At 36.9% G+C, this 26,770-nt stretch overlaps 1 protein-coding gene across 4 annotated transcripts in view; it reads left to right on the top strand.

Annotated features, from left to right (window-relative positions):
- Positions 1-26,770, top strand: part of PRRC2C (proline rich coiled-coil 2C) — a 98,372-nt gene that overhangs the window by 27,913 nt on the left and 43,689 nt on the right. For all 4 annotated transcript variants that reach the window (XM_047077005.1, XM_047077003.1, XM_047077004.1 and 1 more), the window contains exons 4-15: positions 189-298; positions 1,381-1,506; positions 5,454-5,677; positions 9,414-9,496; positions 10,154-10,287; positions 10,368-10,455; positions 11,735-11,879; positions 13,884-13,937; positions 18,296-18,917; positions 24,310-24,479; positions 24,937-25,195; positions 26,179-26,389. In XM_047077005.1, coding sequence (XP_046932961.1) covers positions 189-298; positions 1,381-1,506; positions 5,454-5,677; positions 9,414-9,496; positions 10,154-10,287; positions 10,368-10,455; positions 11,735-11,879; positions 13,884-13,937; positions 18,296-18,917; positions 24,310-24,479; positions 24,937-25,195; positions 26,179-26,389 — 2,226 coding nt within the window. The remainder of the gene's footprint in view (positions 1-188; positions 299-1,380; positions 1,507-5,453; positions 5,678-9,413; positions 9,497-10,153; positions 10,288-10,367; positions 10,456-11,734; positions 11,880-13,883; positions 13,938-18,295; positions 18,918-24,309; positions 24,480-24,936; positions 25,196-26,178; positions 26,390-26,770) is intronic.

Raw genomic sequence — 26,770 nt, 5'->3', positions numbered from 1 at the left:
ACATGAAAGGGGATGAAAATAGCTATACTTTATTTAAAAGAATGCTGCAGAGGAAAAGCATTTGTGGGAAATGCACCTATGAGTAAATATGTAGCCAAAACCATCTATACACAGATTTACTATAAATACAATATTTATTTTATTTGAACATACAATATCTGAAATAATGGATTCATGTTTTTTTTAAGAACACCAGAAGTTCCACCAGCACAGCCAAAACCTGGGGTTGCAGCTCCCCCAGAAGTAGCACCTGCTCCCAAATCTTGGGCCAGTAACAAGCAAGGTGGGCAAGGAGATGGTAAGTGGACATTAGCTGAGGAAACTGGCTAGGTTTGATGGTTACTGAACAGCCATGCAGGAGATAAGGGGTGGATTATTATGTTTTGGCAGGGGTGGAGAACATTGTTGAAGGATATACTCTGACCCTAAAAAGGGTCTTTTTTTCAGCTCTTGGGGTAGTTAAGTTTCAGTGCCAAAACCCATGTATGAGCCAATGATAGGAATTTAAAAGGGAGTCTTTAAAATCCCCTCTGTCCCACATTGTTTTATCTTTACCCTAGTACCTTTAGGTCTTTAAGGCATAAAAGGACCCAGACACTGTGTAGGTTGCTATAAACCATATTCATCACCACGTGTGCCCCATTACCTCTTCTATTTCAAACATGCTGCTCCCGATTCCATGGTAGAGAAGAGCTAGACAGTTTCCATAAAGCACAGTAACAGTAATACTCCCCCCACTTAGGAATGATGGACTCCCCAGAAAAATTTAAATTTTCCACTTGCAAACCAGGAAACATCTATAAAGCATTGTATGGGAACCTATCCAGGCCCTTAAACTAATACAATCAGATCTTTTAATTTATAGAAGTGTATAAATAGGCAAGCAGGCAGGTAGATAGATGGATGGATGGGTGAATGGGTGACTAGGAAGGTTGCAACCAGTATCTCAGTTGTAAATTCAGTGAAGGCATTTTAGCCTCACAGTGAATAGTTGCAGTGTTTGTTTATATATTCTATTTCAGTAATATTATTTGAACTGATTCTTAGAGTTACTAGTAAAGGAATTTGACTTTTTGAAAATGTGAGGAGTCATAATGAAAGAGAAACAGGAGTGACACTGCTTACTCGCCTCGTCGTCTTTAATGAGTTCTGAACAGTGTCTGGCAGAATCTTTTCTTAAAGTTTTATCTCCTCATGGCTGTTCATTAACTTTCCAAGGGATTCTAATTCTAAATAAACTTTAACGTTTTATGGATATAAACAGTCATCATTGAAAAGTGGAATAATTTATCAGAGAAAAGCAGAGAACTCTACCCTGGGAGGGTGTTTCCATTATCTTGAGTATAAGTGTTACACTTAATGTTTTAAAAAAATCTGTAGGAATCCAGGTGAATAGTCATTTTCAGCAAGAATTTCCCAGCCTACAGGCAGCTGGAGATCAGGAAAAAAAAGAAAAAGAAACGAATGATGACAACTATGGACCTGGACCCAGTTTACGTCCACCAAGTAAGAATACTTTCTATTTAATAAAAATGGTGAATGAGATTATATTTGTGTTTTATTTAATGATCTAATTTTCTGCCCAATATTATTGTTCTATGTGACTTGCCTATTTTGAAAGACAGACAGTAACTGCTATCATTCCGGTGTGGTTTTCACATACACAGCATTCGTAGAACTCAAGACCTCAAGTTTGGGGGTGGGGGTGGGGAGAGAACTTAAGTTTGGAGATGTACATCTTGGGCCTCACACCCAACCCACTAAATCAAAAATCTGCATTTTAACAAGATGCCTGGATGAGTTCTTTGCACATTAATAATGGTCATTTTTACAGTAGTAAAAATTTTGGACCAACCTCCCTAATATGCAAATATTTATTTATAAATTATATCCATTTATTTACTACTCTATTAACATTCAAGGATCCCTTGTTTTCTGAACTCAAAGCAGAGAACCAAATAAATTTGGATAGTGAGAAATAGTTGTGTACATTATAAAGCAAAAACTAAAAATAGAAATATAAAATCCTTGAGATTTTTAAATGAATTGTATTAATTTCCGATTGTCATTACCAAATATATCAAAGAATTCTGTATACATGGGGAGGTTTTTCTTTTCACTGATGGTTACAAATCTATATTTCTGATAACCTGATATATTTCATATTTCTTATGGCTCATTTCTTGTCTGGTTGGGTAAATCATCTTTTTTTTTTTTTTTTAATATATGAAATTTATTGTCAAATTGGTTTCCATACAACACCCAGTGCTCATCCCAAAAGGTGCCCTCCTCAATACCCATCACCCACCCTCCCCTCCTTCCCACCCCCCATCAACCCTCAGTTTGTTCTCAGTTTTTAACAGTCTCTTATGTTTTGGCTCTCTCCCACTCTAACCTTTTTTTTTTTTTTTTTTTTTTTTCTTTTTTCCTTCCCTTCCCCCATGGGTTTCTGTTAAGTTTCTTAGGATCCACATAAGAGTGAAACCATATGGTATCTGTCTTTCTCTGTATGGCTTATTTCACTTAGCATCACACTCTCCAGTTCCATCCACGTTGCTACAAAAGGCCATATTTCATTCTTTCTCATTGCCACGTAGTATTCCATTGTGTATATAAACCACAATTTCTTTATCCATTCATCAGTTGATGGACATTTAGGCTCTTTCCATAATTTGGCTATTGTTGAGAGTGCTGCTATAAACATTGGGGTCCAAGTGCCCTTATGCATCAGCACTCCTGTATCCCTTGGGTAAATTCCTAGCAGTGCTATTGCTGGGTCATAGGGTAGGTCTATTTTTAATTTTCTGAGGAACCTCCACACTGCTTTCCAGAGCGGCTGCACCAATTTGCATTCCCACCAACAGTGCAAGAGGGTTCCCGTTTCTCCACATCCTCTCCAGCATCTATAGTCTCCTGATTTGTTCATTTTGGCCACTCTGACTGGCGTGAGGTGATACCTGTGTGTGGTTTTGATTTGTATTTCCCTTATAAGGAGCGACATTGAACATCTTTTCATGTGCCTGTTGGCCATCTGGATGTCTTCTTTAGAGAAGTGTCTATTCATGTTTTCTGCCCATTTCTTCACTGGATTATTTGTTTTTTGGGTGTGGAGCTTGGTGAGCTCTTTATAGATTTTGGATACTAGCCCTTTGTCCGATACGTCATTTGCAAATATCTTTTCCCATTGCGTTGGTTGCCTTTTAGTTTTGTTGGTTGTTTCCTTTGCTGTGCAGAAGCTTTTTATCTTCATAAGGTCCCAGTAATTCACTTTTGCTTTTAATTCCCTTGCCTTTGGGGATGTGTCGAGTAAGAGATTGCTACGGCTGAGGTCAGAGAGGTCTTTTCCTGCTTTCTCCTCTAAGGTTTTGATGGTTTCCTGTCTCACATTCAGGTCCTTTATCCATTTTGAGTTTATTTTTGTGAATGGTGTGAGAAAGTGGTCTAGTTTCAACCTTCTGCATGTTGCTGTCCAGTTCTCCCAGCACCATTTGTTAAAGAGACTGTCTTTTTTCCATTGGATGTTCTTTCCTGCTTTGTCAAAGATGAGTTGGCCATACATTTGTGGGTCTAGTTCTGTGGTTTCTATTCTATTCCATTGGTCTGTGTGTCTGTTTTTGTGCCAATACCATGCTGTCTTGATGATTACAGCTTTGTAGTAGAGGCTAAAGTCTGGGATTGTGATGCCTCCTGCTTTGGTCTTCTTCTTCAAAATTCCTTTGGCTATTCGGGGCCTTTTGTGGTTCCATATGAATTTTAGGATTGCTTGTTCTAGTTTTGAGAAGAATGCTGGTGCAATTTTGATTGGGATTGCATTGAATGTGTAGATAGCTTTGGGTAGTATTGACATTTTGACAATATTTATTCTTCCACTCCATGAGCAGGGAATGTCTTTCCATTTCTTTATATCTTCTTCAATTACCTTCATGAGCTTTCTATAGTTTTCAGCATACAGATCTTGTACATCTTTGGTTAGATTTATTCCTAGGTATTTTATGCTTCTTGGTGCAATTATGAATGGGATCAGTTTCTTTATTTGTCTTTCTGTTGCTTCATTGTTAGTGTATAAGAATGCAACTGATTTCTGTACATTGATTTTGTATCCTGCAACTTTGCTGAATTCATGTATCAGTTCTAGCAGACTTTTGGTGGAGTCTATCGGATTTTCCATGTATAATATGTCATCTGCAAAAAGCGAAAGCTTGACTTCATCTTTGCCAATTTTGATGCCTTTGATTTCCTTTTATTGTCTGATTGCTGATGCTAGAACTTCCAGCACTATGTTAAACAACAGCGGTGAGAGTGGGCATCCCTGTCGTGTTCCTGATCTCAGGGAAAAAGCTCTCAGTTTTTCCCCGTTGAGGATGATGTTAGCTGTGGGCTTTTCACAAATGGCTTTTATGATCTTTAAGTATGTTCCTTCTATCCCGAAATCATCTTATTTTTAATTGCTGTTATGTAATTGATGCATTTCTATTAGAAATAGATGTGTTAGCTTTAGTGTTTTCTTGTTCCGTTGATTTTCACCAGTTATCTGTTGCTGAATAATAAATCTGGCACCTTGAAACAAGAAACTGAACTGGACTTAACTTCACACAGTATCTGAGGGTCAGGAATCTGGGAGCTGCTTAGCCAGGAGTTCTAGCTCAGGACCTCTGTCAAGAAAGTTGCAGTGAAGCTATCATCTGATGCTGACTTGACGTGGCTACTGTCCCAAGCTCGCTCACGATGCCTCTTTTGTATGTGGGCTGCTTAGAGTGTTGCTTCCCCGGATAAAGACAGATGTGACTATTCCCACTCAGGATGGAAGCCCAGTTTTTAATAACTTAATCTCATAAGAGACACGTCATCACTTTTGCTTTATTCTGTAGGTGACACAGACCAGTTCTGGTACACTGTCAGGGAGGACTACACAGGGTGTGAATACCAGGAGATAGAAATGCATTTTGGACATCTTGGAGGCTACCTACCAAACACTGTAGTCACTGAGTTCCTTGGGCACATGTAACTAGCCATAGTAGACTAAAAACAAATTTGAGCATTACTGTAACTATAGAACTCCCCTTCCCTCAGGGCACCTCAGATCCAACAGTGATTTTAATCTCTATCTCACATATCTGTAAAGCTTGATAGAGAAGTTCTAATATTTTCTTCCCCATCCCCAGTATTTGCTTTTGATGGCACCTTCTGAGGTACATCTGCTCTGCTTTGGAAGCCACTGTTTTTGAATACTAAACACCTTGAAAGCATTAGGGCCTAGATTAGATTTTCACTGCTCTTTTAGTGTGTCTTGTTACTTTATTAAATTTAGAAGTGTGCCTATTTTGATTTCACTGTGTTCCATTTTCAGGTTTTTTTCTTATTCCTTTTTTTTTTCCTTTTAATTTCGGTGCTGAATTCCAAAGTGGTGTTTGTTTCTTTGTTCTAATTGAATTTCTTATCTCTCTCCATACCAGATGTTGCTTGTTGGAGAGATGGTGGGAAGTCTGCTGGCTCACCTTTAACATCTGACCAAGATGAAAAGCCCTCTGGGCAGGATGAAAGCACAGCTGGAACATCAGAACAAAGTGACATCCTCAAAGTGGTGGAAAAGAGGATAGCTTGTGGCCCTCCACAGGCTAAACTGAACGGGCAGCAGCCTGCTCTGGCTTCCCAGTACAGGGCTATGATGCCTCCTTACGTAAGTATCGTCGAAGAAGCAGACCATTAAATTAGAGGCTTTTGATCTGGGTTCCAAGGAGAGAATTAAAATGGGGAAAAGTTTTGGTTTTTATTTGCATTAACATCTAACTAAAATTTAGCGTTTTCCTTGATTTATGAATGCAGGAAATAAATCACAGAGGTATCAGGAGTACCCTAGTTTTTCTCGTTAATAGGGATCATAGGTATTTTCATATCACATCATATTGTTTTGGATATAGCAAAATAATTATACTCAGCCACACTTAAAGGTAGTTAGTAGGGGCACCTGGATGGCTCAGTCGGTTAAGCCTCTGGCTTCAGCTCAGGTCATGATCTCATGGTTAGGGAGATCGAGCCCCGCATCCAGCTGTGCCTTGATGCTGTGGAGCCTGTTTGGGATTCTCTTTCTCTCCCTCTCTCTGCCCCTTTCCCTCTCCACTCAAAATAAATAAATAAACTTAAAAAAAAAATAAGTTATTAGACCACATGGGTAGACTCACTGGTTATGTAATGAATCACATACATTACCATATCTCAGATTGGTTTTTTAAACATTGTAGTAACAACATTTTAATATAATTGTTTTCTTTCATAGTACTCTGTGTTTTAGATAATGCTTTCAAACATTTCTATGAGAAGAAGTTCATAGGATTTATCAGACTGCCTACAGGGTTTGTCCATGGCACAAAAAAGTTAATATGTGCTTTGTTCTAAAGTTTTTATTGGTAAACATACTTTATATTTTCTAACTTTTTATTACAGAATATTTTGAACATATGCAAAAACAGAAATAATAGTACAGTGACTCTCCCCCTTATTCCATACCTCCTGTCCATCTTAAGTATTTATCAACTTGTGGTCTGTTTCACCTATTTCCCACCACCTCAGATTACTGAAGCAAATTCCAGATACTTCATTTCATCTATGTGTATTTTATGTTGGATTTTAAAACAGAAAGACCAGGAGGAAAATCCACAATGGCACTATCACACCTAAAAACAAAGTTTCTAAAAACATCGAGTCAGTGTTCTAATTTCCCTGATTGTCTTATAACTACGATCTAGATAACATCTGTTCTTTGAAATTGGTTCATATTTTTCTTAGGAATCTTCTTATCTTTGGTTACTTCTTATCCTCCCTCTCTTAAGATTTTTTTTGGAGCTTATTTGTTACTATTTATTTGTTACCTGTGGAGTTTTTATAGTCTGGATTCTGCCGATTCTATTTTTGTAGTTTTATTTAATATATACTTCTGATCCATATATTCCTATAAATTAAAATTTAGATTTGGTGCCTTTACACATCTGTTTGTTCTCAGCTTCCTATGAAATGTTATGGCAGTTTACATGTGCCCAAGTAAATAAACTAACATTTTTCAGGGGACCATTAGTCTCAAAAAGAATAATAGTCTGGTTCTTACATTTATTATATATATATATATATATATATTTATATTATATATATTTATTATATATATTATATATTATATAATATAATATTATATTATATTATTATATATATAATATTATATTATATTATATTATTATTATTAAATATAATATTATATTTATATTATATATATTTATATATATATAAAATGTTTGTTTATTTTTGAGAGTGACAGCGCAAGCAGCAAGCAGGGGAGGGGCGGAGAGAGAGGGAGACACAAAATCTGAAACAGGCTCCAGGCTCTGAGCTGTCAGCATAGAGCCCGATGCAGGGCTTGAACTCACAAACTATGAGATTATGACCTGAGCTGAAGTCGGACACTTAACCAACTGAGCCACCTAGGCGCCCTATATTTATTTTTATTATGACTTAATTCCTAAGTATTCGTGTGCTAAATATCCATATTTGTTCATATTTTCTGATTCTTTGTATTATATAACCATTCTAGGAATGTCTAAATACAATTGCTTGTTAAATTAGTTTTTAATTTGCATGCATGATAAAAATGAGTCTCATATGCTAACCTGGCCTTGAAAAATTATTTACACCAGGCTACTTGTCTCCTGTAGTTTGTAAATTCTGCTTCCAGAGACCCCTGAATTTTCCGGCGTGGGGGTAGAATGGGAGAAGGGAAAGTAAAAGGGGAGAGCATGTGGCCTTTGTGCCCAGTTTCATCAACCATTTTGTTTGAATAATGTCTTCCACTAATTAACAAAAACAAAAAGCTTTTAAAACCATAACTATAGGGGTGCCTGGGTGGCTCAGTTGTTTAAGTGTCACAACTTCAAATCAGGTCATCATCTCGCAGTTCGTGAGTTCAAGCCCCACATCAGGCTCTGTGCTTACAGCTTGGAGCCTGGAGCCTGCTTCAGATTCTGTGTCTCCCTCTCTCTTGGCTCTCCCCTGCTTGTGCTGTCTCTCTCTCTCTCTCTCTCTCTCTCTCTCTCTCTGCCCCTCCTTGCTTGTGCGTGCGCATGCTCGCTCCATCCCTCTCTCTCTCTCTCTCAAAAATAAACATTAAAAATAATTACTATATATTGAGAATTTAAAGATTGTTTATACAATTAATTTTGTGGCAAATTCCTAAATTTTAAACATTTAATACCACATGAAATTAATCTCTATGCCTGACTAATTAGCAGAAGAGAGATCTAATAAAACTTTACCTATGAACATTTGCCTCCAGCAGTGTTTTCACTAACTTCAGTACAGGATGATGTAACTGAAAATTCTCCAGAGTATTCCCCAGACAAAAAGCTTTCCATTTGAGCTTCAGCTGCTGTGCTTAACTTAATTAACTTTGCTCTAACCCTACTTAGAAATTTCTTCTTTGGACAACATGATCATATAAACATAGCCTTTCTTCAAGTACAAAGTAATTTCTGCACCTAACTTTTTTTTTTTTTTTAAGAAAAGCTAATATGTCTCAGAATATAGATTATATATTTTAAGGTAATACAGTCTGTTTGCCTGCCTCTCTCTTTATCTCTCTTTCTTCCTCTTTTCTTTCTTATAAATATTTTGACCTGGTTATAAGCACCCCTTGACATCTTATCTTCCTTTTCATATCATAAGATAAATCCCTCATGATGTATCTTCATAATCTATCTTATAACTTTTCCTAAATTTAGCTTTCAAATCCAAGTTCCCATAGAGAGCATCATCTTTGGGCCTCAGTTTGTGATGACTATCTATATAATAACTTGAATCAAAATTCACCTATGTCCTACCCATAGAAAATCTCCCAAGTAGCTCCCTACCCACCTCCTCCCTCACTCTCTTGGGTTGTGGATGATATTTTTATCTGAACGGAGTTTCCCTTTACCAAGAAATCTGCCTTCAATAAGTCTACTCCTCCATTGCAGTGAAGTCTCACATTGTTTCCTTTCAAATATTTCAACTTGGTTAAGGCTTTGCAATTCTCTGGAGTGCATGCATGTTGTCTTTTTAGGTTTTTTGTGTCAGTATATAATTATTTATGTAATTTTGTTAATGGGATAACAGAAGCTCTTTGTAGGATATGTCCCTAGTTATTACCTTTATTTGTAAAGCCTTGGTGCAAGCAGTAGTCTTACAGATGGCTTATTGTTAAGGGTGAATGATGATTTATATACTAGCCGATAAAACTGATTTTTCACAGTATAGTTTATTTTAACCTTTCTTTCTATAAATTATAATCTCTGGTTTAGGTAGAGTGATCTTTATGTATATATACATATCTTTATGTACACACATATATATATAACTTGGTTAAAAAATTTATCAATTTTGTTTCCTTCATACAGATGTTTCAGCAGTATCCGAGGATGGCTTATCCTCCTCTTCATGGTCCTCTGAGGTTTCCGCCTTCTTTATCTGAAACGAACAAGTAAGGCTATTAAATGATTAAAGTTGCCAAGGCACATACGCTCATTAAGATTTTCTGTAGTTTGAGTGAGTTGTGATGATTGATTCATTATTTTGATCTCACAGTACAATTTCCAGGAGCAAATAATTGACCTTTATAAGACAGAACACAAATGCTTTATTCTTCTAAAACGTTAATTGACATAAGATTCTGAAAACTGGAAATCATCACAAAGATGTGACACTTACATTTATCCCTTTTTTTTTCCATGATATTAATGACCTCCCATATTCTCCACCCCCCCTTTTTTTGCCAAGCGTAAGACTTGAGCATTTTTCTTAATGATGATTTTTCTTAAAATTCTTCATTTTGATATTAGTGTGTCTTAGCCATATTATTCTTTAACATATTTATTGTATTTTAAATATTTTTGGTGATAAAAAGCCCACTGTCTAATATTAAATACTTACAAAAAAACTGTATCAAATATTGTCCTAAATTTACATATATACATTAGAAATTTCTCATACACATGCCCAGTGCAAAATATTTTGTGTATATCATGGTGTGGAAAACATTAATGTTGAATTAAAATGAAATTCCAGTCTTTTCATATTTACCTAATTTAGAAGCATTAAAACTTTGTATCCTTTCCCCTCATCACCTTTTGTTCATTAGAGGCCTTCGAGGAAGGGGCCCGCCTCCTTCATGGGCCTCTGAGCCTGAACGCCCCTCCATCCTTAGCGCATCAGAACTAAAGGAGCTTGATAAATTTGATAACCTCGATGCTGAAGCTGATGAAGGTTGGGCAGGTAAGAGACAAAATTAATTAAGCATTTTTAGTTTTTAGATGTTTTTAAACAGTCAGTCTAACTTTTCTTTAATTTAATAGGTGCTCAGATGGAAGTAGATTATACAGAACAGCTGAATTTCAGCGATGACGATGAGCAAGGAAGTAGTAGCCCTAAAGAAAATAGCAGGTAAGCTGTTGTGATACCTTCCGCAAGCAACAGTATGAATTCATTGGTACAACATCCATTCACGCAGAGAGGCTTCATTAATAGGTATTTATTCTTTTTGTATAAGTTTTCTACATTCTACTCCAAGAATATACTGACTGGGAAGGTGACTAACAAGCCAAAAAATTTTTTTAAAGTACAGCTAATGAAGGAATTAAACTTTGATGTTTCTAAATAAAATACATATTTAGAAAAAAAGATGTTTAGTCGGAGGTACTTAGAAAGACAGCATCAGGGACCATTTCCAACTTGTTACTTGCTCGAACTGATTCATACTTCCAGAATTGGAGAAAAATAACTTGGGTTACTACAGCGGCTTTAATCAAGTCTTTGATTTTTTTTTTTTTTTTTTTTAATTTCAAGCAGCATTTCAGTTTAGACAATGAGAGCTTTTACTCTCTTCTCTAACATAGGGGCATCACAGTCAGAAATATATGGGTTATGTAACATAAAATCAGGCTCTTAAAATATAAGGAGCTTGCATGCACATGTTGGTATAGTTTTTTAGCCATGGCGTTATGATACACTCCTGTTTCATGATCAGTTGTGAGCTGCCTGGAACTTGTGATTTTAAAAAATGCCATAGTTTGACTTATCTCTTTCATTAAATCAGAGTAAACTAGAATACAGGTATTAATTAATTATAATTTTTTTGGTTACATTTATTTTTTTTTTTAATTTAAAAAAAAATGTTTATTTTGAGAGAGAGAGAGACATGGAGACACAGAATCTGAAGCAGGCTCCAGGCTCTGAGCTGTCAGCATAGAGCTGGACACAAGGCCCAGACTCACAAACTGAGAGATCATGACCTGAGCCAAAGTCGGACCCTTAACCAACTGAGCCACCCAGTCACCCCTGTTTGGTTGCATTTAGATGAGAGAGACTTTTGGGGTGGAGGTGATAGAAAATGGTGGGATTATAATTCATTTGCCAGGTTATATTTCAAGTTGTATGTGCGTATTTGACAACTACTCTACTGTACTTTATACCTTGTGGTGATAAACTGGGCAAGCCCAGTTACTAACACATTAGAGATCTATTAAAGATACACGGTATATGTTTACGGATTGAATGAATTAGCACCACCAGGTCACAAAACGATCTCATTCTTTGATATACTCTCCCTGTCTCACACTAAAACCATAGGAAACAGTCTTTTTTATATAGATAAAATGCTTTTACTTATGGTATAGTCTATCCACTTAACTTTTTTATTTCATCTGGATTTTTGATTCCTCAGTGAGGATCAAGGTTCAAAAGCCTCTGAAAACACTGAAAACCGAAAAGAAGCAGATGAAGCTTGCAACACTAAATCGTCTTCTCAGATACCTGCCCAGCCATCAGTATCAAAAGGTCCCTACGGGAAGGGACCCTCATTTAATCAGGTTTGTTGAACTCAGAATCCTTGTCACTGCATATGCTTTGGTTGAATTAATCTTGTAATTATGAAGTTGGAAGAAGAATTAGGAAAAGGAAACTATATTTTGTCTTGAATAGTTTAGATCTAAACCATAATTTTTTTGCATTTTAACAGGAATTGTCAATATAGTAGCTAAAATTATCAAGTAGAAACTAAAGTTTAACTTCTTTTCCCTTATAACAGCTTGGCCGTATCAAAGTGGAGGGATAAACTGTTTTTCCAAACTAACATTGCTAAGTGGTTTATGCTTTACTAAATACTTGGTAAATCCTAGTCAGTATTCATGTGAAATAGTATGCGGAATAGGGAAATAACACATAAGGAGTAGAGAATTCTATTAAGTGTGAGTCATTTTGAAGAACATTGTTAAAGGAAATATGTGGGTAAACAGATACGCTTGATCCTACTTCGAGACATAGCAAAAAATGCATTGTACGCTGGGAATAATAAAGGGCTATCATCCAGAGAGTCACTTAGCTCATAATGTACTCAGCATGTATTTGTTGAATTCATATGCAACCTATGGAGGATCTGGTCCCTTCAAGGAGGTAGAAGTAGGTAGTTAACAGTCTCTGTAAAACAAAGAGAAAAGACATCAGACATTGGTTGCAATACAGTGTGATAAGTGGCATGACAGCGTACATAATAAGCTCTTAGAGAATTCTCTGGAAAAGATTTTGCAGAAGACTTGGTACTTGAAGTGAGAATTAGCCAGTAAACAAAGGGAAGAGAGACATTTCAAGCAATGGTAACATGTTCAGAGTAAAGGAGCATGAGAAAGCTTGGCACATTCTAGAAGTCCCCAGTAATTTGATACAGGAGGGGAGTTGGAGAGCTGTGTAACAGTTGATAAGTGTATGCTATACAAGGAAGCTTGAATTTTATTCTGCTTTAAATTAATTAGTTACAATTTTAATGTACATCCAACTTAGCATATAGTGCAACAGTGATTTTAGGAGTAGATTCCAGTGATTCATCCCCTGTGTATAACCAGTGCTCATCCCAACAGGTGTCTTTCTTAATGCCCCTTACCCATTTAGCCCATCCTCCTGAATTTGATTCTTTTTTTTTTTTTTTTAATTTTTTTTTCAACGTTTTTATTTATTTTTGGGACAGAGAGAGACAGAGCGTGAACGGGGGAGGGGCAGAGAGAGAGGGAGACACAGAATCGGAAACAGGCTGCAGGCTCCGAGCCATCAGCCCAGAGCCTGACGCGGGGCTCGAACTCACGGACCGCGAGATCATGACCTGGCCGAAGTCGGACGCTTAACCGACTGCGCCACCCAGGCGCCCCCTGAATTTGATTCTTAAGGCAGTGGTTAGCCATTGGGGAGTAAATTTGTGAATTCTTAAAAAGGATTTTTCAAGTTTTTTTTTTGTTCTGTTTCTAATAAAATTCATGTTTTGTGTGATTTTTAACTTACTGGCTTAACATGGAGAGTGATAGTTGTAAGAAGAGAGGAATGTCCTATGCCATATCTTGATGTCTTGATGTTTTGTGTGTGTTTGTGACACTGATGCATGTATTAGCAAGTGAATAGTCTGTGTATCATATTTAGTTCTGATATGTTTTAGATGTTTCTTTTCTTTAGGTAAATCGCATACATTTAGTTTGTCATTAGGAAAAAAATTCAGAAAAAGAAAAGGGCTAACATAAATAAAGTGATAAAATTGGAGGCATACTTCATAGCCACATCACTTGAGGTAGAATTTTAGAATTTATCCACTAAAATTCTTCTTTCTGCAAAGTTCATTTGAGGTTCTAATCATATTAAAGTGGCAAAGTGATTTTATAGAATATAAAGTTATTTTGCAGTGAGTAGTGTATTTTTATTGAAAAAGAGAAAAGGATGAAAATGGCTTACTTTTTGCAATCTTGTAGTCCTGAAAAAATTGAGTATATTCAGAAATATTTCCAGTAGATCTCTTTTATCTGATTAGTTTGTAATTGTCCTTATCTTTATAATAGGAACGTGGACCGTCTTCACACCTGCCGCCACCTCCAAAATTGCTTGCACAACAGGTAAATCTTAAACTCTTCTTAATGGTCTGTATGAAGTATTTGATTTTACTTATTTTAATGGTAAGATTTCAGTGTATGTTTCTTATGTATAACTTTTATGAAACAGTTAACAGATTTTACCTTGTTAGCTCTCACTATATCTTCTTCCTCTTTTTTCCGCTACTCTTCATTCTCAACTAATAAGCATGCTCCTAATTTCACTAAGAAATGAGAAGCAACCATTTTCCCTTTTCAGTGCCCTTCCTGTCCTCACTACTAAGCACAGCCCTTCTACTTGTTCCCTTGATCCCCTCTTCTGTCACTTACTGGTAATATTGTCTCTCATCTTAAAAAAACTGTTAAGAAAATCACCCATCCTTTGACTCTCACTGCCCTCCATCTCCTTGTAGTTTCTACCCCATTTCCCTGTTTTCCTTCATGGCAAAATTGTCTTAGTGAGTAATTTACACTTAATATCTTCATTTTCTCATTAACCCTTAACAGTCAAGCTTTTTCATCTATTGCTATACCTTTGAAACTATTATTATGAAGGTCGGTAGTGATTTCCATCTTGCTGAATCCACTTCTCTTGTCTTCATTTTACTTAATGTCCGTAGCTCTTGACAAGGTTAACCTCTCCATCCTTCTTGAAAGACTTTTTTTTTTTTTTTTTAACTTTTGAGCCACCACACTATTTTGTTCTCTTCAATTTGTATTTCTTCTGGGCCTTTAGTACCTTTGGGTGTTGGAGGGTTAAGGGCTGTGTTCTCATTCCTTTCTTTAGCCATATCCTTTCCCTGGGGGATCTCATCTATGTGCTGGTGGTACTCAGATACATGTATCTATAGCCCTTAAAGCTCTACCCTAACTTTAAGAATCATGTATTTAGTGATCAATTCAGCATCACCACTTGGATTTCTGATAGGTATGTCCAAACTGTAACAACTGTAATAACACCTCCCACCCCCATATACACGTACGGCCCTGCTTCTTCCCTGGGCCTCCCATCTTAGGTAATGGCATTATCATTTACCCATTTGCTCAGGTTGAAACCTAGAAGTCACTCACAAATCGTCTTTCTTCTTTATCATACATCCAGCCTATATGTATCAGCAAATTATGGCATCCCTATCTTTGGAATATATTCCTACACTGAGTACTCACTACTGTCTGTTATATTTCATTTGAACTACCACAGTAGGTTCCTAATAGGTCTTATTTTCCACTCCTGTTGCCTGCTTACCTGCCACCCCCATCCTAAATTCTATAGTAGATATAATCCTTGAAAACTAAATATGTTAGATCAGTGATTTCTTGCTTAGGTCCTTCCAGTGGTCTTTAAGGTCTCTGTCTACTCTCCTGATCTTACTTACTTTTCTCTCTGTTCTTGCCGCACACGGTTTATTGAAGCACTGAAAACATACATTTTATTTGCTGTTCCCTCTAACTAGAGGAATGTTTTCCAGAGGTTCTTCTTCTGACCAAAATCTTTGCTCAGGTGTGACCACTTTAGAGGCCTTCCGTGATCACCCTATGTGATAGGTACATCTACCACAACCGTCACCATCATCTTCACCAGTCATTTTCCTTTGAACCACTGAATGCTCTTTATAGTATTTTTATATACACACAAGCTAAAACTAACCTCTAGAGGAAAATGTAGAAGAAAGTCTTTAAACTTGGGCCAACAAAGATGGTCTTAGATAAGACGCAGGATGCATGAATTAGAAAGAAAAAAATAATGTCAGTTAGACTTTGAAAAACATCTCTAAGACAATGAAAAAATATGTCCTACAAAATATTAATAATACATTTGACCAAGAACGTGTACTGGGATATATTTAAAACAAAACAAAACCCTTTATAACTAATAATAAGACAAATAGCCCAACAAGATGATTCGAACGTTCACTTCACAAAACAAGATCTACAGATGGCCAATAACCACATGAAAAGATGTTCAGTTTTTTGTTTTTTTGTTTTGTTTTTTTTTTCTTTTTGAGAGCGAGTGTGCAAGCAGGAGAGGGGCAAAGGAACAGAAAGAGAGACCGTCTTAAGAAGTCTCCACGCCCAACGCAGGGCTCGATCTTACAATCGTGAGATCATGACCTGAGCTGAAATCAAGAGTAGGATGCCTAACCAACTGAGCCACCCAGGCGCCTCAAGATGTTCAGTATCTTTTACCACCAGGGAAATGCAAATTAAAACCCCAGTGAGATTTTATTATGGATCCAAAATTTAAAAGGCTGGTGACATGAAATGTCAGTGAGGGTATAAAGCAGCTAGCACCCTCGTATGTTGCTGGCGTGGCTGTAAAACCTTGTAATCACTTTGAAAAACATTTTGATAGTATCTTATGTAGTGAGACACATACGTAACACGTGACTCTGGCAGATTCACTCCTTGGTATTTATCCAAGAGAAATGAAAACACATACATTTACACAAAGACTTAGGCATGAATGTTCATAGCTGTTTATTCATAGTTAAAAAGCTAGAAGCAGTCCACGTGTCCGTCCCACATGAAGTGATGTGCCTATGATGGAATACTGTCCAGCAATAGAATGGACCAAATTACTGATAGACACCTCAAAACTATCATCCTGAGCACAAGAAGCCAGACACAAAAGAAAATATAACTTGATATATCCATATATATGAAACTCTAGGAAAGGTAAAACTGCTGTATGCTGCAAGAAGTAGACCAGTGGTTTTTTGGGGTCAGGGGCACTGTACTGACAGAGGAGTGAAGAAATGTTCTGTCTCTCTCTTTTTTTTTAAGTGTTTATTTTATTTATTTTAATTTTTTAATGTTTGTTTATTTTTGAGAGAGCACAAGCAGGGGAGGGGCAGAGAGAGAGGGAGACGCAGAATCCGAAGCAGGCTCCAGGCTGAGTTGTCAGCACAGAGCCTGACGTGGGGCTCGAACTCACGAACTGTGAGATCATGACCTGAGCTGAAGTTGGACGCTCAACCCAGTGAGCCCCCCGAGGCGCCCAGTGTTTATTTTTTAGAGAGTGTATGTACACGTGGGGGAGGGGCAGAGAGAGAGGAACAGAGGATCCGAAGCGGGCTCTATGCTGACAGCAAAGAGAGCCCAGTGTGAGGCTCGAACACTTAAACCGTGAGATCATGACCTGAGCTGAAGTCAGACACTTAACCAACTGAACCACCCATGCACCCCAGAAATGCTGTGTGTCTTGATCGGGACAGTAGTTACACAAGTGTATCATTTGTCCCTACTCCGACCTGCATTTAAAATAAGTGCCTCACATTTTATGTGAATTCTATTTCAATGAAGTTGCTTTTTAAAAAATGATCGTTCTTTAAGTTTACTGCGTGAAGTAGGTACTTTTGTATAATTTTATGTTTGAAGCTTATCTCTGAGCTGGAGATGAAGTAACTAAACACCAGAAAGATAAAGTGGTTTGCCTAAGTCAGCACTGTTAGTAAATGATAGAGTCTGGATCATATTTTTTTACATAGCCCAGTGTTTTTGTCGTACTATTATTTTCTCGTCTGTGAGGATTCTGACTGGTTACATGGTTTTTAAGGTTTCTTTCCCCTACTAGGTACTAAAATCAGTATTTTTAAGACAGTTTTTTTTTAGCTCCTTAATATTTCAGACTTTCAGGTGCTCTTTTTATTTTGCTTATTTCTGCATAGTTGCTGGCAGTGACTGTAGTGGTTTTAGAACACATCGATTGAAACGTAAATCATTAAAACATAAAAATCTCTCACGTGGTCTCCCACATTTCACTATGGGTTCTAGGTATGCATTTCTAGATCTTTCAGTTTAAAGGGAGAAAATTCTATCTGTGCAGACTGATTTCTAGGAATCTTCCCTCCTTTGACATGTCACCAGTAGGGGGGTTCTCCTCTTCTTCACCTAGCGTCTCTGGGTGTGTTTTTTCCCTGTAATGGTACCTTTATATTCTCAGGGCTCATGTGACACAGTTTTGCATCTTTATGGACTTTTCTCCCTCCTTAGGCATTCCATCTCTGACAGTTGGTGCTCTGAAAAGTGCTCACATTCTAAATTTCCTTTGTGTCTAAATTTAGATTTTGAAATTCATGTTGTGACAGCTTCTAATTTTATTCAACAAATTCTGAGTGAGCAGTAATGTCTGCCACAATAAATAGGTGCATGCGCAGTAAATGTTAGATGGCTAGATTAATTATTCTGGTCTTAGTTTGGGGAATTATCTGAATTTAATATTTTTCCCATGTTGCTTCTTGTTTGCATTTTAATGTGCGTGTCTTATCAGGAATAGTTGTGACATTTTGTGGAGTTTTTCCTGCCCCCTTCATGTCAGAAGTCCAGTATTGGTCGGAAATAGATTTGTCATATTCACCTGATAATTTATCATAATGTTGCAGCATCCTCCTCCAGACCGACAGGCAGTACCTGGAAGACCAGGCCCTTTCCCCCCCAAGCAGCAAGTACCGGATGAAGATGAAATATGGAAGCAAAGAAGAAGACAGCAGTCAGAACTTTCTGCCGCAGTGGAACGTGCTCGGAAACGGCGCGAAGAGGAAGAGCGAAGAATGGAAGAGCAAAGGAAGGCAGCGTGTGCAGAGAAACTGAAACGGTTGGATGAAAAGCTTGGCATAGTGGACAAACAGCCATCTCCAGAGGAGATTAGAGAAAGGGAGCGAGAAAAAGAAAGAGAGCGCGAGAAAGAACTTGAGAAAGAACAGGAACGGGAGCGAGAGAAGGAGAGGGAAAAAGAAAGGGAGAGGCAACAGGAGAAGGAGAAAGAACTGGAGAGAGAGCAGGAAAAACAGAGAGAAATGGAAAAGGAAAGAAAGCAAGAAAAAGAGAAAGAACTGGAACAGCAGCAGGAAAAGGAAAAAGAACTGCAAAAGATCAAGGAACAGGAAAAAGAATGTGAGTCGGAGAAGAAAGAAAGGGAGAAAGTGGAGGAGAAAATCGAACACAAAGAACCTACTTTAGAGCCTGTGGTAGAGAAACCAGAAAGTGAAAACACCTGTAGTAAAGGTATGCTAGTCTTGTTTGTTCTTATAGAAACTTATGAGGCTTCATATTACCTCTGGTGTGGATGTTTGTGTATTTTTTTTAAGTTTGTTTATTTTGGAGACAGAATCCCAAGCAGGCTCCACACTGTCAGCTCAGAGCCTGGCATGGGGCTTGAACTCATAAACATGGTCCGCAACTAAGAGTCAGATGTTTAACCACCTGAGCCACCCAGACACCCCTGTGTATTTTTAATACAGGTCTGTAATCCAGATGAGAGTGATTGAGTTTTTTTTTAAATAGAAGTTGAATTGTATTGGATACTTTATTATCCTTTTTTCCTCAGTTTGTTTTATTATGGTAAAATATATGTAACATAAAATTTACCATCTTAACAGTTTTTAGCTGTACAGTTTAGTGGTATTAAATACATTCATAGTGTTGTGCAGCCATCACCACCATCCATCCATCTCCAGAATTCTTTGCATCTTGTAAAACTGAAACTCTGTACTATTAAACAGCAGTTCCCTATTCACCTTTCTCTTCAGCCCCTGGCAACCCCTATTCTGATTTCTGTCTCTATGATGTTGACCGTTCTCAGTGCCTCAGATGCACAAAACCCTACAGTATTTGTCTTTTTTGTGATGGGCTTATTTCACTTAGCATAATGTCTTCAAGGTTCTTCCATATTAAAGCTTATTGCAGAATTTTCTTCCTCTTTAAGGCTATAATCTATTACCTATATATACCACATTTTGTTTATCTCTTTATCTGTTGATGGACACTTTGGTTGATCCCATATTTTACCTATTTTGAATACTCCTGTGAATGGGAGTATACAAATACCTTGTTGAGACCCTGCTTTCATTTCTTTTGATTATATACTCAGAAGTGGAATTGCTGTATTATCTGGGAATTCTATTTTTAATTTTTGGAGGAACTACTATACTGTTTTTCACATCAAATGCACCATTTTATATTCCCACCAACAGTGTACAAGGGTTTCAGTTTCTCCATGTCCTTGCCAACATCTGTTACTTTCTGGGATTTTTTTGATAGTAGCCTTCTAATGAGTATGAGGTGGTATCTCATTGTAGTTTCGCCGTGCCTTTTCCCAGTTAGTGATGCCACGTATTATTATCTTTTCATGTGTGTGTTGGCCAGTTGTATATCTTTGGAGAAATGTTCAAGTCATTTGTCCATTTTTGAATCAGATTGTTAAGTTTTAGGAGTTGGCTATACATTCTAGATGTTAATCCCTTATCAGATATGTGATATGGCAATATCATCTCCCTTTACATAGGTTGCCTTTTCACTCTGGATATTCTTTTCACGCAAAAACCTTTAAAATTTTCATGAAATCCGTCTATTTTTTTGTTGTCTCTGCCTTTGGCGTGAAGTCTAAGAAGTCATGGCCAAATCTAATATGAAGCTTTTGCTGTGTTTTCTTCTAAGGGTTTTATAGCTTTGTCTTAAATTTACATCTTTGACCTATTTTGAGTTCAGTTTTGTACATTTTGTTAGGTAAGGGTACAGCTTTACTCATTTGCATGTGGATATTCAGTTTTCCCAGTACCATTTGCTGAAAAGACTATTCTTTCCCCCCATTGAATGGTCTTGGCAGCCTTTTCTAAAATCATTCAACCATGTATGCGATGGTTTATTTTGGGGTCTCAATTCTTTCCCATTGGCCTTTCTGCCTGACTTTATGCTAGTATCATACTGTTTTTACTACTGTATGCTTTTATTTTTATTTTATTTCAAAGAGAGAGAGAGAACATGTGAGCGGGAGAGAGGGGCAGAGGGAGGAAAGAGAAAATCTTAAGCAGGCTTCATGCTCAGGATGGAGTCCGTCAAACCCATGACCCTGGGATCTTGACCTGAGCCAAAATCAAGAGTAAGACACTTGGGGCCCCTGGGTGGCTCAGTTGGTTAAGCATATGACACTTGATTTTAGCTCAGGTCATGATCTCACGATTTGTGGGGTTGAGCCCCATGTCATGCTGACAGTACAGAGCCTGCTTGGGATTCTCTCCCTCCCTCTGCCTTCCTCTCCCCTGCTCATGCTCACACGGGAGTGCTCTCTCTTTTCTCTCTTAAAATAAACAAACATATAAAAAAGCAGTCAGACACTTACCTGACTGAGCCACCCAGGCACCCCTCTAGTATACTTTTAGATCCAGGTATGTGAGTCTTCCATCTTTGTTACCTTTTTTTTCATGATGGTTTTTGGCTATCCTGGGTTCCCTGAGATTCTATGTGAATTTTAGGATGGGTGTTTCCACTTCTGTAAAGAATGCCATTAAGATTTTGAGAGTAGGTTGCTTTGGGTGGTATTGATAATGTTAACAATGTTAAGTCTTCCAATCTGTGAACATGGGATGTGTTTCCATTTATGTCTTCTTTAATTTCTTTAAGCAATATTTTGTAGCTTTCATTGTGCAAATCTTTCACCTCCATGCTTCATTCTTAAGCATTTTATATTTTTTGATGCTATTATAAATGGAATTGTTTTCGTAATTTCTTTTTTAGGTCATACGTTATTAGTATACTAGGGACTACAAAGTTTATGTTTTTAGGAATTTGTTCATTTCATCTTGGTTATCCTATTTTGGTATATAGCTGCCCATAATACTCTCATAATCCTTTTTGTTTCTGTAGAATTGGTAGTAATGTCCCAGTTTCTATTTCTGATTTTAAGAAGTTGAATCTTCCTAGTTAAAGGTTTATCAATTTTGTTGACCTTTTCAAAGAACCCACTATTTAGCTGCATTAATTTTCTCAATTTTTCTATTCTCATTGTTGTGGATGTCTGTGTTGATCCTTTATTTCCTTTCTTCTAGTAACCTTGGGTTTACTTTATTCTTATTCTCTTCCCTTACATTGTAATACTAGGTTTTGGATTGAAGATCTTTTTTTTAATGTAAGCATTTATACTGATCAGTATCCCCCCTTTGCACCACTTTTGCCATGTCCTGTATGCTTTGGTATGTTGTGGTTTTGTTTTCATTCATATCTTAAGTATTTTCTAATTTCCATTGTCATTTATTCTTCAACGTCTTAGTTGATTAAGAGTGTGTTGTTTAGGGGCACTTGGCTGGCTCAGTTAGTAGAACATGGCAACTGTTTCTTGGTCTCAGGGTCATGAATTTGAGCCACATATTGGGCGTGGGACCTACTTAAAAAAAAAGCGTGTTGTCTAATTTCCACAGATCTGTGACTTTTCCTGTTTCACTTCTCTTTTTGATTTCTAACTTCATCTCATTGTAGTCAGAGAAGATACTTCATATGAGATTTATCATTTTAAGTCTTTCAACAGTTGATTGATTTGTGGCCTAACATAGTGTCTATCTTGGAAAATGTCTTACGTGCACTTGAAAAGAATGTGTTGACTGTTTGTTAGAGTGTTCTGTAGATCTGGTAGATCTGGTTGGTTTATTGTGTTTAGTCCTTGGTTTCCTAACTTGCCTTCTGTCTGGTTATTCTATTCATTATTGAGTGTGCAAATGTAAATGTAGAGCAGTCTGTTTATCCCTTCAACTATTTCAGTATTTTACTCCATATATTTTCATGGCCTGTTGTTAGAGACACACACATGTATTAAATATGTGTAAATATTTTTAATTGCTATATCTTGCTGCATTGAACCTTTGTATGTAATATCCTTTGTCTTGTAAAACTTATTTCAAAGCCAGTCTTGTCTGATACTAGTATAGCCACCTTGATCTTTTGGTTACTATTTCTATGGAATATCTTTGTTCATACTTTCATTTTGAATCCCTTTTTGTCCTTGGATCTTAAGTGAGTTTCTTAAAGATAACATATAGTTAGATCATGTATGTTTATCCTTTTTTGACAAGCTCAGTCTTTTGCTTGGAGTCCAATTCAGTCCATTTAAAGTAAATATTGATTAGAGGGGACTTATTTCTGACCTTTTGGTATTATTGGTTTTTTATATGCCTTCTTTCCATTTTTGCCCCTCCTTTTCTGTCATTTCATGTCTTTTGTGTTTAGTTGGTTTTATTGTATTGAAACATTTCGTTTCTTTATTTTTAAATATTTATTTTTGAGAGAGAGCGAGCGTGCATGCACATGTGCACACATATGCTCAGGGGAGGGGCAGAGAGAGGGAGACAGAGGATCTGAAGCAGGCTTTCCTAACAGCAGAGTGCCCAGTGCGGGGCATGAACTCTAGAATTGTGAGATTGTGACCTGAGCTGAAGTCAGACACTTAACCAACTGAGCCACCCAGGCACCCCATCATTGGCATACTTTAATATTAATGGATGCTAAAAGAGAACAACCTCAGAGAATCTCATTAACAGATGATGAGAAAGGAGTATAGATTTGAAATAAGGAAATTCATATTTTAGTCCTTGTTCCGCCAGTGAATACATGTATTCACCCGATTGATTTAACTGTCAGTGAGGACTATACCGACACAAATTATTTATACTTTTCTTTTTAATCATTATTTAATGGCGTTTTTATTTTTATTCATATATATTCTCTGATGGCAATTTAATTTTTGCTAAGTTTTTCAGCGTGATGTACCCTTTTGGTTTTAAGCATTGAATCTACTTGGCTCTTTTTTTCTCTCCAATATTTTATTTTCCCTTTTACAACACTTAATGTCAAATGTATGCCAACAATAAAATGTGATTTGTGATTCTTTAGAGCATGATTTTTACACTGGCAAAAACTTTGTTTTAAAATTCATCCCTAGTTCTGTGAGGAAAGAATTCATAATGAACTTGGCTTTGTAATTGTGACAAATGGCATTCTCTAGAACAAATATGGCTCTGATTTTCTTTAGAATGCAGAATTGTTATTTATTTAGTAAGTATGTGTATAGTTCTTTTTGGTATCATTCGTGATACATACTGTACATAGAATAATAATTTATATGTTTGAAGATAGCTGGTGATCACTCTGTTGTCAGACTTTGATTGGCTTCCTTTTTCCTAGTAGTCTATTGATCAAAAAACTATTGTGTTGTTATTTAAGTTTAGGCCATTTGTGTTTTCACATAAGTCCTAGTGAGCCACAGGTAAATACTGACAGGATTGATATTTATTGAAACAATGGGAAATACGTCATATTTGAAATAGTTTATTATCACAAAATATCAAATACAAATTTTTGCTCAGGTAAAGCATTTGGGCCTGTTTTCTTTCTTAAGAATCTCTTTCTTGCTTATCTAGCTTTGAGGAAATGTAAGGTTTTGTTAACTTAATGTAAATCTCATTGATGGCTACCAGTATGAGAGTATAGGATAGTTTTCTGGACTGTTGAGGATGCTTTCTTCTTAACCTTTTTAATATATCAATCTAGTAATTTGACTCCAGCGCACACATCATGTGTTTGTTAAGTTTCATAGATGAGTATAGTTATTTTTCACCTTTTCTTTGGACAGAGGATGACCCAGTTTTCATTAGACAAGACAGCAATCGCAGTGAAAAAGAGACCACGCAAGTGGCACATGAAACAGAGCCAGAATCAGGGTCTCAGCCTCGGCCTGCTGTATTATCTGGTTATTTTAAACAGTTTCAGAAGTCTTTACCGCCTCGATTCCAGCGACAGCAGGTAACAACAAAAACATTGTATCATGTATGTGTGATTGAAAAGGTTTATTGTTCAATACTCTGAGTATAACATGAAACCTAAAATACAAAAAGGACACAAATTTTCCCTGAAATTCTTTCCCTTTTTAATAAAAGTTTTTTGCTAATGGGTATTACCGAAAACTTCTGTGTCATTTTCCCCCCTCTACTTCATTTATAGACCCCATCTTCCTTTCTAGGAAACAATTTCTGCAGTCTAATTAATGAGTGATTTCTTCCTTCCTGATTAATTTCTTAAGTTTAAGGCAACGTGTCCTAACTTCTCTTTGGCTCTTTTGTGTCACCACCTCTCTTTGTTAAATGTCTTTCGAATTCTTTTCCCTGAAGAATTCAAAAAAGCCCATTATTTTCTGATATGATTGATTATACTAATTTATCACATGGACCTAAAATCTGGATTTGTGATCCTGCTTTTTCAGGAACAGATGAAACAGCAGCAGTGGCAGCAGCAGCAGCAGCAGCAGCAGCAAGGTGTCCTTCCACAGGCAGTCCCTTCACAGCCATCTAGCGGTGCGGTCCCTCCCCCACCACACAGACCTCTTTACCAGCCCATGCAGCCTCACCCTCAGCATTTGGCTTCTATGGGTTTTGACCCAAGGTGGCTCATGATGCAGTCATACATGGATCCTCGAATGATATCAGGTAGACCTGCTATGGATATTCCGCCCATTCATCCTGGTAAGTTGAAATTGAGGTTGTCTCATGGCTCACTTGTAGCTCTGCGAGACCAAAGGTTTTCATCTTCCTCCCATTTGTACCCTTAATTCCTTTAAGAGGTATAATGGAGTAAGAATTTAAAATAGGGTGCCTAGATTTTTAATCAGAATTTCTGTAACTTTGCACACAGATGAGTTAAAGGCAGACACTGTAGCAACGGTGTGATAAGGCCAAGACACTAGTTATTTTCAGTTTTGGAAATATTATTTAAACATTTTTTGAGTCTTAAATCATGCTTTCTGTTATTTGCTAAATTGTTTTCATTCTTTTGAGTGCTTAAGCATTTGAATTTTGTCATATATTCTGTATTCCAGCTTTTCCGTTTTCTCCACCTAACACTGGACTTTTCACATAAGTTAGCTGAAAACCAGTGAATTAGCAGTCTTGTGTGGAATCTATCAGAATAAATCCAGATAGTACATTACCAAAATGATACCGAGGAAGATTATGGGTATGATCATAATATAAAAATATCGAGAGTCATGCCTTAATTTTAAAATATATACTGCAATTTTAAAATTTAATAATTGATAACATTATTGATCAACTGAGTAATCTGTATTAATGGAATTTTCTATAGGAAATATTTGCTCTGGAAGTCTGTCACTGTTGGTGTAATCCTCTATGTTTTTTATTTACATGCATAGAGGCATCATGTGTTACCTGATTTTTATAGGCTTTTTTTTCTTCCTTTAAAGTAAAAATAAGCTGCTGTTGTGGTTTTGTTTCACTTCCTCAATTCTTAAATCTATTTAATAGCAATAAGAATCTCATTCACAGAAAAACTTGTGTAATTTTCACTGATCATTTCTTGAGTTCATCACTTTAACTTGGCAAAAAGTATTTCTGTAGCTCAAGTATAGAGAGTCCCAATAGTAATTAATAACCCAGATTCTGTGTGTGTAGTGATTGTTTTCCCCATCTTTTTCTGACCTTTTGTAAAGGAATGATTCCTCCCAAGCCATTAATGAGAAGAGAGCAAATGGAAGGATCACCAAACAGTTCTGAGTCATTTGAGCATATAGCACGATCTGCAAGAGATCATGCAGTCTCCCTCTCTGAACCTCGTGTGATGTGGGGGTCGGATCCCTATCCTCATACGGAGCCTCAACAGGCCACTGCTCCCAAGGCAACAGAAGAACCTGAGGATGCAAGGTAATGGTAGAAATTAACGTGGTAAAATGAAAAGTAGGTAGTGTCCCTGAAGATCATCCTGGTTTAGGACTGAGCCACAAATCTGATTTCCTCCCATGTAGTGTATGTCATTTCATTTTTGGACATGCATTGTTTTTCTGTCATTTCTGTATTTAGAGCATCTTGTCACCTAGTTCTGTACACTGAATTAAATACTGAAATTCAGTGTTGAATGTTAAAATTGGCAAGTTTCTACTGTTGATTAGATACTTGATACGTAGTCTAGCTAAAGTGTTGATATAGTTTTTCCACTGATGAGAAATGGTAGACATTTGATTATCAGTATCTTGTGGAAGTTTTCTAATGCCGAGAGAAGGATAAATACTAATTTACAAAGATCCT

This window comes from Lynx rufus, unplaced genomic scaffold, assembly GCF_022079265.1.
Source record: "Lynx rufus isolate CCGP_SWC_20201006 ecotype Redwood Valley unplaced genomic scaffold, mLynRuf1.p SCAF_15, whole genome shotgun sequence".
Lineage (NCBI taxonomy): Eukaryota > Metazoa > Chordata > Mammalia > Carnivora > Felidae > Lynx > Lynx rufus.
The sequence above is the reverse complement of the archived record's forward strand: the minus strand, read 5'-3'. Positions and strand labels throughout refer to the sequence as shown.